We start from the raw sequence: 19,739 nt of genomic DNA on the forward strand, positions 1-19,739 counted from the left end.
GCTCAGTGGGTTAAGCCTCTGCCTTCAGCTCCGGTCATGATCTCAGGGTCCTGGGATCGAGTCCCGCATCGGGCTCTCTACTCAGTGGGGAGCCTGCTTCCTCCTCTCTCTCTCTCTGCATGCCTCTCTGCCTACTTGTGATCTCTGTCAAATAAATAAAATCTTTAAAAAAAAAAAATCATGGGCCTTTATCCACTTAATCCCTCACCCTTCTAAACTGAAACCAAAACCAGCTTAGTTGGTACAAATGCAAATTTCAAGCAGCTAAGATGTGGGTTTCTGTTAACCATATGTCTAATCTCTTCCCTCATGCAAATGTTCAGTACACTGAAACCTGAAAGATCTCTCTCCCTTCGTGAATACACAGGGGACATACATATGGACTTTAAAACAATTCCCAATTCTATTATAAGATGTAAACATGATTATAATCAAATAATCCATACTTCCTCAGGAAACATTTTTCAGGACTAATCTCTCAAAAAAACAATCAAATTGTCCAAGCCAAAGTCGTGTGTTCCACTTAACCTTTTTAACATCTCACAGGGTGCCGATTTTTGAAAATTCAACCATTACACGCTTGTCGGAAACCAGCTCACATTTAATTGTGACATTTTAAAATTGGACAAGTGTTTTGACATCTGCCCCCCCCCCCATTTAGTCTCTTTAAAGTGACAGGAAAACACCAACCAATTGCAGGCTTAATGGGTTTAATAAGTTTACCCCTTCAGTTCCTATTTGCAGCACCCAATATTCCTTTGAAATACCAGACAGACCCGGCAGCGGCCAGCAGTGCACTTCCAACCTTCAGAGTTCCAAGTTCGGGTTCTCTGAGCACTCGGTGTTGCAGTGGCACTTGTCCAGAACTGGTACCTCCCTTTAGCTGGGGAACTTTAAATGTACCAGTGAAAAAAGCTTTTTCCCCTTCAAGGGGAAGAAAGAAAATCACTCCTCAAAACCCAGCAGATCTGGCTATGAGGTCTTTCCTCCTGTCCCATCTCTTCAGGCTTGTTTTTTTGCAGTGGAGCAAGAGAGACCAAAATCTAACCTGAGTTACAAGAAACAACAGACAGTGATGGCTATAAAGGGAGTGATCGGGAGCAAATGAGATACTCCTTTACCTCCCACATCCAATATATGTGCTTCACAGAAAAACAAAAAACAAAAACAGGACCACAAAATACAACAGCTAGGATTACAAAATCCATTCATCCGAGGGTGGTGGAAGGCAGGATGGGGAACTGGAAGGGTCAATGGCACAGGGACAAAAATAGTATTCCAATCAGTCCAGGCACGGGGGCTGGCAAGTGCTAGAAAAGAGCTACAGAAAAACCTGTGGTCCGTTCAGACTCACCGGTGTTAAAAATCCACACACTGGTGTCAGGAAGATTCTGCCTTAAGCGCACCAGACAAAAATCCCAATTCCTCAGAGAGAAGGGAATACGCAGAGGGCCCTTGGCAGAACGGGTCCTGCCTTCCCTGGTAGAGGAAGGGACAAGGAAAAGAGCTCCTACGGCCTCCTTCCAATCCCACCCATCCCCTCTGGATGGCAGGCGACTCAGTGGCCTGCAGCAGCCTTCAGTTTGGCAGGAGATGGATGTGGCGAAGGGAATTTCTCTGCAGACGTTGAGCTACTCAGTGCGGACTGCAGGTAGACCGTCTTGTGGAAAAGTCTGTTGCTTAAGAAAACCACCAAGGAGAAGAGGCGCAGCTGGAAAAGGCTGAAAGGCAAGAGACCCGACTTGTTAGATCCCCAGTTGATCAAATCTAATCATTTAATTACTTGACAACGTACTTGACTACATTAAACTTAAAATGACATAGGGGTTGGGACGCCTGGGTGGCTCAGTTGGTTAAGCAGCTGCCTTCGGCTCAGGTCATGATCCCAGCGTCCTGGGATCGAGTCCCACATCGGGCTCCTTGCTCGTCAGGGAGCCTGCTTCTCCCTCTGCCTCTGCCTGCCATTCTGTCTGCCTGTGCTCATGCTCTCTCTCCCTCTCTCTCTCTGACAAATAAATAAATAAAATCTTTAAAAAAAAAAAAAAAAGTTTAAAAAATGACATAGGGGAAAACGAGACAACTGAAATTTGATCAAGGAAGCACCATACAGATATTAAACACATGGGTTAACAGGCAGCCGCTAAAAAAGGCGCTGGGTCCAGCTGCTGTTATGAGTGCAATGGAATCACTATTTGAAGTATGAAGGCTCAGAGGAAATGAAGTTACATTAACATTGATTCTGATTGAAGAGGTACTTTATTTTTTAATTAACATATAATGTATTATTTGTTTCAGGAGTACAGGTCTGTGATTCATCAGTCTTACATAATTCACAGCACTCACCATAGCACATACCCTCCCCAATGTCTACCACCCAAGCCACCCTATCCCTCCCATCCCCCTCCCCTCCAGCAACCCTCAGTCTTTTTCCTGAGCTTAAGAGTCCCTTATGGTTTGTATCCCTCTCTGCTTTAATCTTTCATTTCTTCCTCTCTTCCCCTATGATCCTCTCTGTCTTGTTTCTCAAATTCCTCATATCAGTGAGATCATACTATAACCGTCTTTCTTAGTTATTTCGCTTAGCCTAATATCCTCTAGTTCCATCCATGTCGCCGCAAATGGCAAGATTTCATTTTTGATGGCTGCTTAATATTCCAGTGTGTGTGTTTATGTGTATACACACACATATATATACACACACATATATACATACATATACACCACATCCTCTTTATCCATTCTTCTGTTGATGGATATCTAGGCTCTTTCGATAGTTTCTCTATCGTGGACATTGCTGCTATAAACATTGGGGTGCACGTGTCCCTTTAGATCACTACATTTGTATCTTTGGGGTAAATACCCAGTAATGCAATTGCTGGGCCACAGGGTAGCTCTATTTCCAACTTTTTGAGGAACCTCCACGCTGTTTTCCAGAGTGGCTGCACCAGCTTGCATTCCCACCTGGAGAAATACTTTTCTATGGCTGTTTATAAACCTCAAGCTATGTCTGAAGATATCATATACTATATGTGCTTAGTTTTCAAGAGTTTCAAGGGAAAGCCAGTTACACCAGAGACTGCCATTACACTAAGCATTGCTGGGTAGCAAGAGCAAGCAAACACCCTAAACAGATCTGAAATGTCTAATACATGTATCCTCACTGACTTAACCAAAATTCATCAAAGATTAAACTTTTTTTAAAATGGCAAAGCTTTAGAAGTGCTATTATTATTGCTAAAGATTCACTTCATTTTTTACAATTTTTTATTGTTTCTAGAGAGAGAGCATGTATACACAAAGGAACAAATGCTTGAGTGGCAGGGGAAGGTGAGAGGAAAAGGGAGAGGGAATCTGAAGGCTCTGTGCTCAGCATGAGGCCCGATCTCACGACACTGAGATCATGATCTGAACCAAAATCAAAAGTCAGACACTCACCTGGCTGTGCCATCCAAGCACCCCACTAAAGATTTATTTTAAAATACTTTGTTTTGGGGCACCTGGGTGGTTCAGTGGGTTAAGCCTCTGCCTTTGGCTCAGGTCATGATCTCGGGGTCCTGGGATCGAGCCCCACATCGGGCTCTCCACTCAGCAGGGAGCCTGCTTCCTCCCCTCTCTCTCTGCCTGCCTCTCTGCCTACTTGTGATCGCTCCCTCTCTCTCTGTCAAATAAATAAAATCTTTAAAAAAAAAAAACTTTGTTTTGGGGCATGTGGTCGCATATCGGGCTCCCTGCTCAGAAGGGAATCTGCTTCTCCCTCTCCCTTTGCCTCTTCCCTCCAGGCTCATGCTCTTGCTTAAATAAATATTAAGAAATACTTTGTTAAAAAAAAAAAAATACTTTGTTTTACTATCAGTATCAATAAACTCATGCAGCCAGATCACATGATCTACTATGAAAAGTTGGCCATTCTTATAAAAATGGATCTCGCTAGAAGTGCTTACAGTGCCTTATCTTCAGTGAATTGTTGAATTTTAATAATATGTATAACAGCATCATTTTTTAAAATATATGTGCATATATGCCTGGAAAAATTAGGGGATATATTCCAAGTGTTTTTCTCTCATCATAGTGTATATTTACTCTTTCCTACAATGTAAAAGATTTATTTTAAGTCTCATTCCTGTAATAGTGAGATCATAGCCATGATCCTTTACACAGAGACAGCTTACTACACTTTAGCTGATACTGGCTAGTACTTACTATGCTTTGCCAGGGGTCTTTGCTTCATTGGCGCTGATAATGAATAGAGGAAATAGGATAGAGAAGAGGCAGCCACTGTAAACAGAAGAGAAATAATTACCTTCATGACAGCCATGACTTTGGAAAAGAGATTAGAAACCCAGAGTTCCCTTGCCTCCAGAGCTAACATCATGGCTTGATGAAACCATCATCTATCATACACATCTTCAAAAAAATGTTGTTTTCCTAAGCACTGGCTATGGTAAACACTGCCCTGGGAGGCAACATAAAAGAATAAGGCATTTAGTGGGCACCTGGGTGGCTCAGTGGGTTAATTAAGCCTTTACCTTCGGCTCAGATCATGATCTCAGGGTCCTGGGATCAAGCCCCACATTGGGCTCTCTGTTCAGCAGGGAACCTGCTTCCCCCCATACCCGCCTGCCTCTCTGCCTACTTGTGATCTCCGTCTGTCAAATAAATAAATAAAATCTTTTTAAAAAATCATTAAAAAAAAAAAAAAGAATACGGCATTTAGGATTTTGCAGACTAGATTTTAATGCTAACTGACAATTGTCTTGACTATCTGTCAAGGAGAAAAAGGTCTACAGACCTCCTAATGGCCAAATAAGAACAGAAAATGCCTACCGTAAAACCAGGCATACAGAAGATGCTCTCTACACTGAGTATTTTACTAGTCCCCATCATGTCCCTCTCACCAAACTACCTGATAATGTACGAGGACTGCATTGCTGTGAGGAAAGCCAAGGGCAAGCCAAATCCAAAGTAGTAAGGCCAATTCCTTTCTATGTTTGACAACCGCTGGTGCATTTCAATTCCTAAAACAAGACAGCCAATAAAATTAATAAGATTGCTTTCTTCCTCTTATCAAATGACTAAACACAGTAGACAAATTATTTGAGGTTTGAGTTTTAGGTACACGTCTGTCATTTGGAACAGTTAAACATGTAAACTGGAATTGTCCAAATACGATATAAGACTTCTGTGAGAAGTTTTTCAATTCAATAATCACAATTTCAAACCTGCTAAGAATTATGAATTACAACAGCATGCTCTGTCATGATCAGTCTCAAACAAATCAAGGTATCGAATAAAAAGGCAGCCATTCTCTAGAAATCAATTAACCTCTTCCAACCATAGATACCTATACAAAGATGCCAAGGTCTTTAAAATATCCCCCAGAGAATATGAAAGCACTGACACCAAATTAATTTCTCCAATTTAGGAAAATGTATGCTCCTTTATGCCACTATATGACTCGGTTAGAGCTACATCACATTAAGCATCATGAAGGTAATGTTACGTTGCCGTATTCCCGCAGCAAAGTTATGGGTTAAAACCCCCTAAGCCAAGTGTAAATTCCCTCTTGCCAAAGAGCCTACTTCCTTCCAAAGATGGTTTACCAAGGGCCTAAATATTGGGACAGTTCATGAAGTCTGCCTGGCAGCATTTCTAAACTAGACCTCCTACTTCTGAGTTTCTTTATACGGACTCACCTTTATTGAACCAACGATATTCAAAGCAGTACAGTGAGTAGAGGAGGGACATATGCAGAAGACTAACCAGCTGACCAACAAGGTGGATAGGAAAGAGACTCACAAACATCCCCTAAAGAACAAATATGGAAAATCTTAATCCCACAGCTTCAGAGACTGAACACTCTCCACCCGCCACTGTGAGTCATCCCCCCACCTGTATAAACAGCCTCACAGATGCGCCTCAAGTTTCTCAACAGCGGGGGAGTGGAGAATGCCCGTGGGCAGGGCAGAGGACGTAAATTTATATTGCTTATTATTTCACGATTTTTAAATTTTCTAGTTGTTTCTGTGAAAAAGTGATTTAAAAATCATTACCTCCCATCAAGCTTATGTGCCCCAGCATATGGGCAATACCCCAGCTTTGTGGCGCTCCCTTTAGTGAACCGTTTTTCAAAACTTGCCCATGTACCCAGAAGGCCAGTCTCACCTGGATGAGGAAAAGAGCCTGCAGCAAAAGGTTGAAGAGCATGTCAGCAATTATTTTGCTGACACTAGGGAATGGGTGAGGCTTCCTCCCTGACACCTCAAACGCCAGGTCAGCTATGTCCTGCAACAGAGAAAGTAGCTCACCAAAACAAGAATAAGATGGCTTCGCCACCCATCCCCAAAGCTAAGGCCACTGGTTTACCATGAGATCTGCCAGGTGAAAAAGCTCCTGGACATTTGGTAATGAGAGGCTTTTGTGACCTGAGACCTAATTCCATTTTACAAGAGCACAAAGATCAGCAGCGAGAAAGGTTCAGGCTATGAAAGTATTCCATGCACGGCCACTAACCACAAGCTAAAACCTGCCACCCATCAACCCACCACCCATCAACACCATCATGCTGCAGGACCCAGACTCCATTCCACCATGGACCTACTTGAAACCAAATGGCATTTACAACTTTGCTAAGCACAAACAGAGGAAGCACCCAGAGGGCACTGAAAATGGACGTAAGGAAGAATTCCAGCCACGACCAAACATCTCCATGTAGTGATGGATCACCTGGAAAAAGGGGAAAAAAGAGTTGTCAGTTTAACTGAAGAAATGAAAAACAAAAAAGACCAAATACGGAACCCCTAGGTGGTGACTCTCCTCCCTCACCCCCCAGCTATGTTTCTTGCCAGTGCATCACCATACCGACTTCAGGTAATTTTCCTTTTCGGACACACAACAGTCTTCAGCCGCAGCTCGAAGTCAGAGGAGCCATCTGTGCTGCTTACCATTGGTGACCGAGATGTCACAGTGCTCCAACAGCACAGGCTATGCAGAAACTACCTGGGTTTCAATCCCAGCTCTGCCACTTACTAATGGTTTAACCTCAATAACTAATTTCTATTTCCTCATCCATAAAAAAGCTCTCTGTAACAGTACCCACTCAAAGGGTTGTAGAGAGGCTTGAGCTAAAAACATCTAAAGCTCCTGGTACACAGAAGGGTTCAATAAACTGAGAGAGACAGGGATATACCTCCCACCCCCAGCCCAGGCAGATGGCACACAGCAATGCCTATACTTACCAATAATTTGGGCTGTCACCGACTGTAGTACAGGAATAAACACTCGATAGAACAAGAGGAGACTTAACTAAAGGAAAGAAGTAATCAAGTAAACATTAAAAGCTCTTCCTTAAAACTAGCTCCAATTTTCAGTGTCATTACTTTCCAGACAGAGATACCTATCTATCTTATCTATTTATTTATTTGACAGCAAGAGACAGACAGAGAGAGAGAGGGAACACTAGTTGGGGGTGGAGTGGGAGAGAGAGAAGCAGGCTTCCCACCGAGCAGGAAGGCCGATGAGGGGCTCGATCCCAGGATCCTGGGATCATGACCTGAGCCGAAGGCAGATGTCTAACGGCTGAGCCACCCTAAAAATAAAGGTGTAGAGGGACCTAGGTGGCTCAGTCAGTTAAGTGTCTGACTCTTGATTTCGGCTTAGGTTATGATTTCAGGGTCATGGGATCAAACCTGTGTTGAGCTCCGCAATGGGCATGGAGCCTATTTTGAGATTCTCTCTCCCTTTCTCTCTGCCCCACACTTGTGTTCTCTCTCAAAAAGTAAAATAAATAAATTAAAACATGCATATTTAGGGTAATCCCTGACATTTACATACAAGTGTTCTTTGTGTGGGAATAAAATCACCGATGGGGCACAGGATCCTCAGTTACGGTCTTAAGCATGTATCACCATATGAAAGCTAGTTGTCTCGGTTTCAAGACAGGGGTTGAGAACTATTAATAATAGCAACAATCTGAAGATAAGGCACCTGGCATTTAAGGAAAAGAACTTACCCAGAATACTCCACCATTCCAAGCACAGCACTGGAAAATTCTACTAACAATACGTGGCTCACTGGAAAAGATCACATGTATTCAGCTCATAAGGTACACAGGCTGTTCCATAACCTCAGTCACTCCCCACCTTAGACATTTTGTTGATTACCGTTAATCTCCTAGCACCTGTTATTCTTCCAATGTTCTCCTAGTCTCAATGAGAAAAGGCTAAAAATTCTAGAAGCAGACTTTTTTTTTTGTGGTTCTCGATTCACCATTCCGTCTTTTTAAAACGCCATGACATTGAGCAAGCATGATTGCTAGACTCTAGTTTAACTCAATGTGGGGGAAGGGAGGGAGTCTCCTGTAACAATTTTTTGGGAAAAAAACATAAAAAGCAAATAATGGGGTACTGAAACTCCAAGTGACTATACAGGGTCCTAATTCTATACTAAGGACTTCCTGAAGTCCCTCCCCCTTGGACATTTTCCAATATCAGCCCCCACTCCTCACCTCTCTTGCTTCCTTTCTATACTTTGGGCTCTCCTCTGTGCCAGGACACTGCTTGCCCTTCTTCGACGCTGCTCCTCTCTCTTTTGCTGAATCCGAGCATCTAGCTTTGAGATGGTACAAATTCCCCAGATGGAGTCTTTGATTCCCTATAGACAAAGGTATTATTTTTCCTTTCAAACATTTTATTTATTTGAGAGAGAGAGACAGGAAGAGAGGGAATACAAGCAGGGGGAGTGTGAGAGAGAAGCAGGTGTCTGGCTGAGCAGGGAGCCTGATGTGGGGCTCGATCTCAGGACCCTGGGATCTTGATCTGAGCCAAAGGCAGATGGTTAAAGATTGAGCCACTCAAGTGCCCAAGGGTATTATTTTAAAGAGGAAGGATTATGGATCAGAGAAGATTTTCCTAAGTTACATATATTAAAGTGAAATAACAGTGGAGGGACGCCTGGGTGGCTCAGTTGGTTAAGCAGCTGCCTTCGGCTCAGGTCATGATCCCAGCGTCCTGGGATCGAGTCCCACATCGGGCTCCTTGCTCTGCAGGGAGCCTGCTTCTCCCTCTGCCTCTGCCTGCCATTCTGTCTGCCTGTGCTTGCTCTCTCTCCCTCTCTCTCTCTGACAAATAATTAAATAAAATCTTAAAAAAAAAAAAAAGAAAAGAAATAACAGTGGAAACCACTGAACTTATTTTTGCCACGTGGCTTAAGGGAGCCCCGATAGTTTGATGTAACTCAAAATTTACAGCAGTTGTAAGAATAGAACTTCCAAATATCCTTTCTCCAGATTTACCAAGTAATAATAAATGTGGCAAATTTATTTATTTACATACACACACATTTTCCCCATATGAGAAGGTGTATTTTTTTTTTTTAAGATTTTATTTATTTGACAGAGAGAGATCACAAACAAGGGCAGTGGCAGAGGGAGAGGGAGAAATAGGCTCCCAGATGAACAGGGACCCCAATGAAGGGCTCGACCCCAGGACCCTGGGATCATGACCTGAGCCGAAGGCAGATGCTTAACCAACTGAGCCATCCAGGCACCTCCAGAATGTGTATTCCTAGAGGGATATTCTTTTCTATAACCACAAGTTATTGATTCCAGAAATTTAATACTGAAATACTTTAATCCCCAGTCCATATTCCAGTTTCTCCATTTGACCTGACAATGCTCTCTATAGCACGTTTACTCTGCATATGTCAGAAATCAGTTCAGAATCACATGCCACATTTACTGTCATATCTCCTTAGCCTCCTTTAATTAGACACATCTCTTCAGCCTATCTTTCTTCTTCAAGTATAGAGGCTAGTTATTTCATGGTTCCCTCAATTTCCATTTTCTCATGATTAGACCCAGGCTACCCCATTTTTGGCAGGAGTATCAAAGACGGGCTGAGGTGTCCTTCTAAATATTAGATGCAGAGAAAGGCATCTGTCTGCCTTTGCTGGCGATGTTACTTTACATACGCAGTCAAGGTGCTATCCAGCTTCCCCACTGTATGTCTGCAAATTTCTCCTCTTGCAACTAGTAGGCCCTCTGCAGCAGACACTACTGTAACCAGGCAAATATCCTGCTCGTTTAAGTTTCTCTCTCTGAGATTCAGTACCCATTTACAATTCTTGCCCAAACCAAGCCTCAATAACATGGGCACAAAACAGAGGTTTTCGAATCCCTCCACACTTAACACTATCAAAAGTCTGGTTACTGCCCTCCGCTATACTCTTTCCGTATTAATTAAATACCTCTAGTGTGCCCTATACCCTGTACTAAACTCCAGGGATACAAGGACAAATTAAATTTTTTTTTTAAAGATTTTATTTATTTATTTGACAGAGAGAAATCACAAGTAGGCAGAGAGGCAGGCAGAGAGAAAGGAGGAAGCAGGCTCCCTGCTGAGCAGAGAGCCCGATACGGGGCTCGATCCCAGGACCCTGGGTTCATGACCCGAGCCGAAGGCAGAGGCTTTAACCCACTGAGCCACCCAGGTGCCCCACAAGGACAAATTAAATACTGGTTTCTATAAAGGACCAGAGGCTGGACCACAACTGGGGAAAGACAAAGAAATCATCATTGTAAGATGTACAGCTGGAGAATGAGAGCATGCCACGTGAGACAGAAACAACATGGTAGTAGTGCTGGAGGAAAGAATGTCCTTAAAGACTCTTGGGGCGCCTGGGTGGCTCAGTCGTTAAGCGTCTGCCTTCGGCTCGGGTCGTGATCCCAGGGTTCTGGGATCGAGCCCCACGTCAGGCTCTCTGCTCAGCGGGGAGCCTGCTTCCCTTAACTCTCTCTCTGCCTGCCTCTCTGCCTGCTTGTGATCTCTTCTGTCAAATAAATAAATAAAATCTTAAAAAAAAAAAAAAAAAAAGACTCTATGGAGAGAGAGAGGGTTAAGTCTATAAAGACAGTGACAGAGGCACTTCCCCGCCGGTGGAAAAGTTAGTGCTACAAACCCCAGAATTACCTATTGCCCAGTTCCAAAAACTACTTTTTTTTTTTTTTGTGAACTCCATTCACATATTAGGCATCCTCAACAAGCTAGATACCGGTCACACGAAAATGCTCGAGGAACGTGTAACCGACCACGAAAAGTATACAACCAAACAAAAACAACAAAAATAGTTTAAATTATGTGCCACAACAGATTTATGTCCGAAGTAGACCGGTGGCACTGGGATATTCAGTCTCAAAGAGAGTAGGTGGGAAAAAGACATTCTGGATGCGAAGGCCAATCTGGACTCAAGAATGGCATTTTTACCTATTACCAGCTACTACAAATTTTGAAGCTAACCACCAGGATACAGGAAAATGAGAATGGGCCAAGTGGGGACAAACCAACTACTGACAGCAGAAATTGGCACAGTGCGCACCTGATCTTTTTAGCTACAAGCAGAGTTTTGTTTTGCTTTGAACTTCTAAATCTTCCACAAATTGTTTAAACATTTAAGGGAGTGAAGGTCAAATGGCTGAGGGCCTTACATGTGCTAGGACGATGACAGTATCCCCACCTCTAAGATGTTACAGTCTACTAGGGCAGACTAACATTAACAGCACATTGTAGAACTGATCCAGGGTTGAAATTTTGTAGCATCAGAATGGCAAGATGAGGTAAAGGTATTGAAAGTACATCTCGGGCCAGCTGGGTGGCTCAGCTGGTTAAGCATCTGTCTTTGGCTCAGGTCATGATGCCGGGGTCCTGGGATCAAGCCCCCACATCAGGCTCCCTGCTCAACAGAGGGGGTCTGGTTCTCCCTCTGCCCCTCCCCGGCTCGTATTCCCTCTCTGTCTCTCAAATAAATAAAAATCTTAAAAAATAAAATAAAGGGGCGCCTGGGTGGCTCAGTGGGTTAAAGCCTCTGCCTTCAGCTCAGGTCATGATCCCAGGGTTCTAGGATCGAGCCCCACATCGGGCTCTCTGCTTAGTGGGGGGCCTGCTTCCCCCCTCTCTCTCTGCCTGCCTCTGCCTACTGGTGATCTCTGTCAAATAAATAAATAAAATCTTTTTAAAAAGTTAAAATAAAATAAAATAAAAAAGTAGATCTCATTGCACGAAGTGTTTTTGACCCTTCTAAGATACTCCTTCAATTCCCCCTCTTTTATTTGAAAGTAATAAACTTTTGAGCATTCCTATTGAGGAAGGATCCCCCTGCTCCCAGGATACAGCTACAGAGGCTACAACTAGGCCATAAGCCTCAGACACCCACTATGACGGAATTTTCTGCTATTGGTTAATTTGAGTTACTAAGTCCTAAATAGATCTTTATGGGACATTTTCCTAGTGCATCGTCATTTGCACCACGTAGAATGGAGGGAAAGTAGGTTCTGTAATGTAAACAGGAGTAAAGTAGTTCAGGTAATAGCAGTCTATCAATGTTCACTGATTAATTTTGACTAGTGGACCATGGTTATATAAAATAATGCTGGTGAAGGATATAGGGGAACTCTTTTGAACTATTCTGCAACTTTTCTGTAAGTCTCAAATTATTCCAAAATACAAAGCATTTTGAAAAAAAGGCCCTGGAGTCAAACTAACCAAGGTTCTGATACTAGAGACACTCACTAGATAGCTTTCCCAAGCTTCTGGAAGACGCAAGATAAATACTTAATCTCCTGAGTAGTTGTGGATGAGAATGAAAACCTGTAGGTGAGGGACCCAACAAATGTAACAAAAATTCCCCCCGAAAGCCTAAAGGATTTCCTAGTCAGTTCCTGCAACAAAAAGATCAAGAGATGATACACTGAGGTACTCACCCTGGCAAGGTCCTGGAGAAAGGTTTTGACACTGTCAGCCATCTCTTCACCACCCCAACTACCAGCTACACAGAGGAGAGAGAAGCATCTCAGAATCTTTCATCATGAAGGACCTGGAAACGGATGGAGCATAATGGGGCAACAAATAGGTATCTCACAGGTAAGTTACTTCATGTATATGTCTACATAAGGACCTTTTCCACATACTTACATCTCTACAGGGAGTACAGATTTGGGCACTTCCACAGATACTAACCCAGGGAACTAAGTGAAGGTATAGCTATAACTGCTGAAACCTGAAAGCAATACAATTTTTAAGTCACTTCCCACCCTCTCATTTTTACGTGGGGGTAAATGTGCTCTTGAACCAGGAGTCTGCTCTCTGGGCCTGATGTCCCTAACTATCCCTCCTACACATTCCAAATATTTGAGGATTTGGAAATGAATGATAATTACATTTCAGTATCCTCGTAAGCGGTAGTTATACTTGATGTAGAACCTCAAACGCCTGAATGAAAATATAAGAGCAAGACAAAAGTTCTGGCAAAAATTACTAAATATGCACTTCACACACAGGGCCCTCTGGCACACAAGTAAGCTTAAGGTACAATGAGAAACCATCCCACCTAGACTATCAGATAGGCCTCCCCATGTTTTCCAACTTTAAATATATACATATATATATACACACACACACACAATTTTAATAAGCATACCAAAACAGTGGAATATAAACTAGGTCCAAAAAGTTTGTGTATAAACATTCCTTAAAACACTACAGCTTTCTCATTTCAAGTAATTCTCAGGTAAACAAAAAACCCAGCTCCAAAAATTATGACAGAGTTTCACAAGCATCTTGTATAAAACTCCTAATTTCAAAACATAAGCACCTTTCCCCTCACACAATTAACCACTTCAAACTGTACCTTGACCCAACTGGACTACTGCCACCCAGAACCAGAAGAGCAGGGACTAAAGCAGTAGGAAAGCAACTTGCATAATACTGTATGTACCATTTGCTCCTAAGGTCAAAACCCATTACTTCAGATACAGAAGTTTCTAGGGTTCAGAAACTTCTGTGAATACTCCCACTTAAAAACACCTCGGGGTGACAGGGTAACTCACTATCAGGTGACTAGTAACTACTCAATACACCATACTAGTTTCTGAAGATTATCATGGATTCACTCTTAACCAGCTACTGCCTCCTCTGTAAATTAAGGATATTAAAATTCTTCCCAGGTCTTTTGAATAGAAGGTGTTATAACTGAAAAATAGTAACTTCTATATAAACCCAATCCCACTAAAGACTGAGCTAGCTTGGAGTTGGAGGAAGCCAATCACTCCGTCTGGATTTCTCACAGGACCCTGACAAGTTGCTCTGCAGCTCTAGTCCAGGAGAACAGCTGTGTTATCTGAACCGTGGCCACTAACACCTGGCTTCCCAACATACAAGGGACAGGTTACCTACTGACCTAAAGCGGCTGTCTAAGGACAAGTCACTTCAATTCTATACAGAGACCCTAGCAGCCTTCCTTCATGGATACTTGGTGAATTGCCCGGTTTGAAAAAGAGCTGAGGCACGGAGAAAAATAGGACTTGCCACCATTTAAGACCACACAGGGGGAACTTTACTACTGAGCTGGAAGGAAATAAGATGCATCTGGTTCTCAGCACTTTACAGATGGAAGAACGGAGTCTCCGAAGTTAAATGCTTGCCCAAGATGACAGCAAATGAATGGCTACTGCGAACTTCAAAAACCCTGGTGTTCTAACCCTCAGTCGGGACTACTTCTTACTCAAGCTTTGCAATGAGTTTGTTTAACCCGAGCACCCCATGGACAACTTCTCTTGAACCTGGAAATACAGGTGGCCTTTAGATCCCTAATAGTCATCAGAACTCGTGAAGAATCTTCCGAGGCACAATCCTGTCCTTTCATTTCTAAGCCACCCAACCAAAGTCCGGAAAGCAGGAAGCTGTTCTAGCCCACACCAGGTGCAGAAAGGCTGAGCATCCTCGCTTCTCTCGAGGGTTTCACGGGCTGCTTCAAGTCCACGGGTCAGCTGGCACCCGTCTCCGCCGTAGCTCCTTGCCAATTTCGACCGGAAACAGAGTCTCCCCTCGCAACCCAGCCGCGCACGAGGTACTGAGCACGCTCACCTCTGGTCACACGCAGAGCTAAACATAGACGCGCCGCACCTGGGGCAGCGTCTCGCGTGGGGCTGCGTGCTACGTCCCGGATCGGGCCAGAACCTTCCTGCTAGGGGTCCCCTCCCGAGGACCCTGCCTAGAACCACGCACCCCCGCGCTCGGGCCCTCCCTTCCCTCGCACGCCCTCGCCGCCCCTGCCTCGCAAGGCCCCAGCCGCGCGCCGGCCGCGCTGCGCCAGTGGCCTTGGTTCGGCCAGCCTGCACCTACCCGGCCGCTCCACCGCCGCGGCTCCGGCCCGACCGGCCCCCTCGCCCACAGCAGACCCACTGGGCTCCTCTTGGACCCTCCACGCCCGGCCGCCAGGTCCCGCCCGGGCGCTCCCAGGGCCGGGGCCGCTGCGCCCGCACTGGGCATGCCCGGGCCGCACGGGGCCGCTGGGAAGTCGGGCGGGCGCCGAGCCGAGAGGAGCCGAGGCGAAGATCGCCGCGCCGCGCAGCGCTGGGTGGGGTGGAGGGGGCGGGATCGCAGCGGCGGAGGGGGCGGGGCCAGGAGGGGCGGTGGAGCCTGGGAAATGCAGTCCTCCGACCCCGCCCTTCCCACGCTGCGTCCCGAGACGCCCAGGACCGCCTTCCTCATTTAGTCCTGCCCAGGCCCCCGTCCTGTTCTTTGTACTGCCGGTTTACTTCTGCAATTACATGTCCTTCTAAAACCCTAGGAAGTCTAACAGGAGAACAAAATACAGAGATCACCTTGCTTTATCTGGCTGGAGATTTTCTGTAAGCAAAGGGAACTATGCAACGACAGGCTTAAGTCAAGATCATGAAGAACGGGACACGCCGCCGTACAGTTAGGCTGCAGTAGGTGTGCACTCTGACGGCAAAGTGATGGTTGAGATTAAAATTCTAAAAATGAATAGAGGGCGCCTGGGTGGCTCAGTGGGTTAAGCCTCTGCCTTCGGCTCAGATCATGATCTCAGGGTCCTGGGATCGAGGCCCGCATCGGGCTCTCCGCTCAGCGGGGAGCCTGCTTTCTCCTCTCTCTCTCTATGCCTGCCTCTCTGCATACTTGTGATCTCTTTCTCTCTGTTTCAAATAAATAAATAAAATCTTAAAAAAAAAATAAAATAAAAATGAATAGAAATAAAGCCTTTTAATCTCCATCCCCACCAATCCATTTTTAGCCCAGGAATGGCAACTCCTTGGCATCCACATTAAGTCTCCCCTAGAACTTTTTCTTTTCTATTCCCAGGCTCATATATCTCACTTACCAGTTCTTTTCACTTCCTATTTTCCTTTACCTCTGTGTTTAGAACTGCTGGTGCTAGGACCACCTATAGATCAGATTTTTACCACGAGAAGCTGCTTAGAGCAACCTCCTATTTGTGTGACGGGAAGCCCGTGTGTCAAATGATTCACTCAAGGTCATTAGCAGAGCAATGTCCAGGCCTCCTGACTCTTCCAGTTAAGTGAGCTAGGAGTAGTTCACCTCTCCTCCCTGGCCCAACATCCAGCCCCAAGCCAAAATAAACCACCCCCCAACCTTTAGCCTGCAGAAACCTTCCTTTCCCTTAGAGGAAGAGGATTGGTGGAAATGATTAAGATCAAAGAAGAGAATGAAGCATTCAGAATAGAAGCCCTGAAGTAAAGGGCCAACCTAGGATTTATATGTAAACTCCTGGAGAGATTTGGCGGGGGAGGGGGACAGGGGCAAGCCACCCTGGCCCTAAGGCCCTAAGAGGAAACCACCCCTAAAAGGATTTTACACCCCTTGTAGGAGCCCTCCACCCCTATCCCATGTGATAGATGACAAAAACCCAGTTGGATGACAGGCATTGTAAGGGTTAATCAGATTAAAACAGCCCTCCAACAAGCCCATAAAAACCTGTAGACTTAGAAAGCTGATGGCCACCGTCCCAGGACCCCTCCGTCTTCCAGAGCTTGGTGCTATTGCTGTACTATCACTCAATACACTTTGCTTTGCTGCCCACTACTCAGTCTGGTCCACCTCTTCATTCTTCAAAGTGGTGACTGAGAACAGCAGGCACCTAAGGAAAGGAAATCCTGCAACCCTATTGCTTTGTTTACTCCAGCACTGAAGTCATACAAAGAAGAGACATACCTATGTGCTCCTTTTGCTCCTATTCAAGTAAAAATCTTGAACTGTTTATTACAGGGCGTCTGGGTGGCTCAGTTGTTTAAGCAACTACCTTTGTCTCAGGTCATGGTCCCAGAGTCCTGGGATTGAGTCCCACATTGGGCTCCCAGCTCCATGGGAAGTCTGCTTCTCCCTCTGACCTCCCCTCTCATGCTCTCTCTCACTCCGTCTCTCTCTCTCTCTCAAAATAAATAAATAAAAATCTTTTTTAAAAAACTGTTTATTACATAAAACAGCTTTCTTTTTCCCCTTTGGAATTTTATTTTGATTAAAGTAAGCAATCCATCCTCTGAAATTTAGATATCATGTTATAAAGAGATGGAAGTGGTTTAATGGTAGACTGAGTATTGTAACTATCAGTAACAATAGTAGCCATTCTTCTGAACTCTATCCTTTCTCAAAAGTGTGAAGTTAGAATTTAATACACATTAATCCCTAAGTTGCTTGATGGAAGGATATCTTACAAGTCCCAACATGTATAATACAATCTAGAATTTAAAAACAATAATAATTATACTTTGCACTTTTGAAGAGCTCTCACAAACTCACGAAAGGTTAGATGCAACCTATGAGACAAATAGGAGAGGGTGTTATTTTCCTAATTTTACAAATGAGGAAGCTGTATGGCAGAACACTAAACTCGGACAACTTGACTTCCAGTCTAGCTGTGAGCCTTAGTTTCTGTATCTGTAACACAAGGTTGCTAAAATAAATGGTATCTATGTAAAGATTCCTTCTAACTCTATGTACCATGATTTAGTGAAATGGTAACAATATCAGATCTAGAGGCTAGATCTCCCAGTCACCAGTCTTAGAATCTTCTGGAGGAGAGAGATACTGTGATTTATTAAGCATCAAACATGTACCAACCCTTTCAAACTTACTATTTCCCAGCAACCACTTAAGTGAGGTAACTAATAAAATTAAAACAAACAAATAAACAAAACCAAGCCGGTTTGTGGGATTCCCAGTGTGCCATGCCCCTTTCTTCACGATAGACCTGCCTTTGTGAATCACTACAAGGCCTCCTAGTTAAATTTAGGCTGTGTATTATCATCACTAAAGCAGTGTTCCTCAAATTTTAAGGTGAAAAGGAATCACCTAGAGGCCTTGCTAAATAGAGATGGTCATTCCGTCCAACTGAGGTGCAGGCTGGGAGTCTGCATTTCTAAGAAGCTTCTGGGTGATCATGACACCCATTTATCAAGTGCCTGTTATTTACCTACCTATCTTGACTACTTGTTTGGAATATATCCTGTTCTCAACATGCTTCTCTCCAGCTGGAAAATAGATGAAGTAATGCAATGTGATAAAAAGCAAGTCTTGAGGGGCAATGGAGAGTTAGCAAAGAAAGGATGAGGAAGGAATTCTACACCAAGAAAGTACTTTATTTAGAGTGCTGTCATTTGTTCATTAAGGCTGGAACTTAGAACCGGAGGAGAAATGGCAAGAGATATCTTGATACCTATCAAGTGGTTTCTGTTCGCCAGAGTCTTTTCAAATAATAGGATTTAGTGATAAGCAAGACAGACAAGATGTCTGCATTAATGGGGTTGAGTAAATAGACTAATGGTATAAAACAGAATAAGATAATTGTGATAAATGATGGGGGAAAAAAAACAACACTTGGGGCGCCTGGGTGGCTCAGTGGGTTAAAGCCTCTGCCTTCGGCTCAGGTCATGATCTCGGGGTCCTGCGATAGATCCCCACATCGGGCTTTCTGCTCAGCAGGGAGCCTGCTTCCTCCTCTCTCTCTCTCTCTGCCTGCCTCTCTGCCTACTTGTGATCTCTATCTGTCAAATAAATTAAAAAAAAAAAAAAAAGCACAGAAACATCCTCGAGAAGGCTGGCAGGTGGTCTCCTCCTGGCTATGAGAAGGGTACCAAGGGAAGGCATGTTAAGGAGCTGACTTTGTGTTGGGGTCTGAATGCAGAGGAGACAGCCATGTAAGGATCTGGGGTAAGCAAGGGAAACCAAGTACACAGCCCTATGGCAAAAACTTGGGTGGTATGTTCCAGGAACAAAAACAAAACAGTATGGCTGCAAATATGACAAACTCATACTTGGCTTCCTCTTCTTTACCTCCCACATCCCATCAATCATCAAGTACAGTTGACCTTGAACAATGCAGGCATTAAGGCTGCTGCCCTCCCCCACCCCTGCACACAGTCCAAAATCCACCTAAAAACCTTTGATTCCCCCAGAATTTAACCCCTAATAGCCTCCTGTTGACTGGCAATCTTACTAATCACATGAATAGTCTATTAATACATATTTTTGTATGTTATGTGTATTCTATACTGCGTCATAGTAAAGTAAGCTGGAGAAAAGAAAATGCTAAGAATGAAGAGAATGTAATGAAGTACATTGAGTAATGAAGAGAAAATACATTTACAGTAACGTTCTGTATTTATCAAAGAAAATCCACACATAAGTGGACCCACATGGCTCAAGGATCAACCATAGTTTTGATTCTACCCCCTAAAAATCTTTCAAATCCACCCCTGAATGTATCTCTACCACCACCATTGCTTTTCACCTAAATTCTTATAAAAGTGTTCCTGCCTCTGCTCAGTTCCCTCAACCCATTCCCCACATAGCCCATAGAGCTTTTAGAAAATGGAAATCTAATTATTCTTCTTCCTGCCTAAAACCCTTCAGGGGCGCCTATACCCATCAGGA

General features: G+C 44.0%; 1 protein-coding gene across 1 annotated transcript; it reads right to left on the reverse strand.

The window, feature by feature from the left end:
- Positions 1-580: 580 nt before the first annotated feature.
- On the reverse strand, positions 581-15,375 carry LOC111153926 (EI24, autophagy associated transmembrane protein). The gene is made up of 11 exons (XM_022513242.1): positions 15,171-15,375; positions 12,752-12,864; positions 8,504-8,649; positions 8,009-8,069; positions 7,236-7,302; positions 6,599-6,723; positions 6,163-6,282; positions 5,694-5,805; positions 4,904-5,015; positions 4,201-4,275; positions 581-1,721 (listed from the first exon to the last, which is right to left on the reverse strand). Exons 2-11 carry the CDS (start codon positions 12,791-12,793, stop codon positions 1,559-1,561), a joined length of 1,023 nt encoding a protein of 340 aa, XP_022368950.1. The 5' UTR covers positions 12,794-12,864; positions 15,171-15,375; the 3' UTR covers positions 581-1,558.
- Between the last annotated feature and the right edge of the window lie 4,364 nt (positions 15,376-19,739).

The sequence above is a fragment of the Enhydra lutris genome, unplaced genomic scaffold, assembly GCF_002288905.1.
Source record: "Enhydra lutris kenyoni isolate GAN:26980312 unplaced genomic scaffold, ASM228890v2 scaffoldscaffold34, whole genome shotgun sequence".
In the NCBI taxonomy this organism is placed as follows: domain Eukaryota; kingdom Metazoa; phylum Chordata; class Mammalia; order Carnivora; family Mustelidae; genus Enhydra; species Enhydra lutris.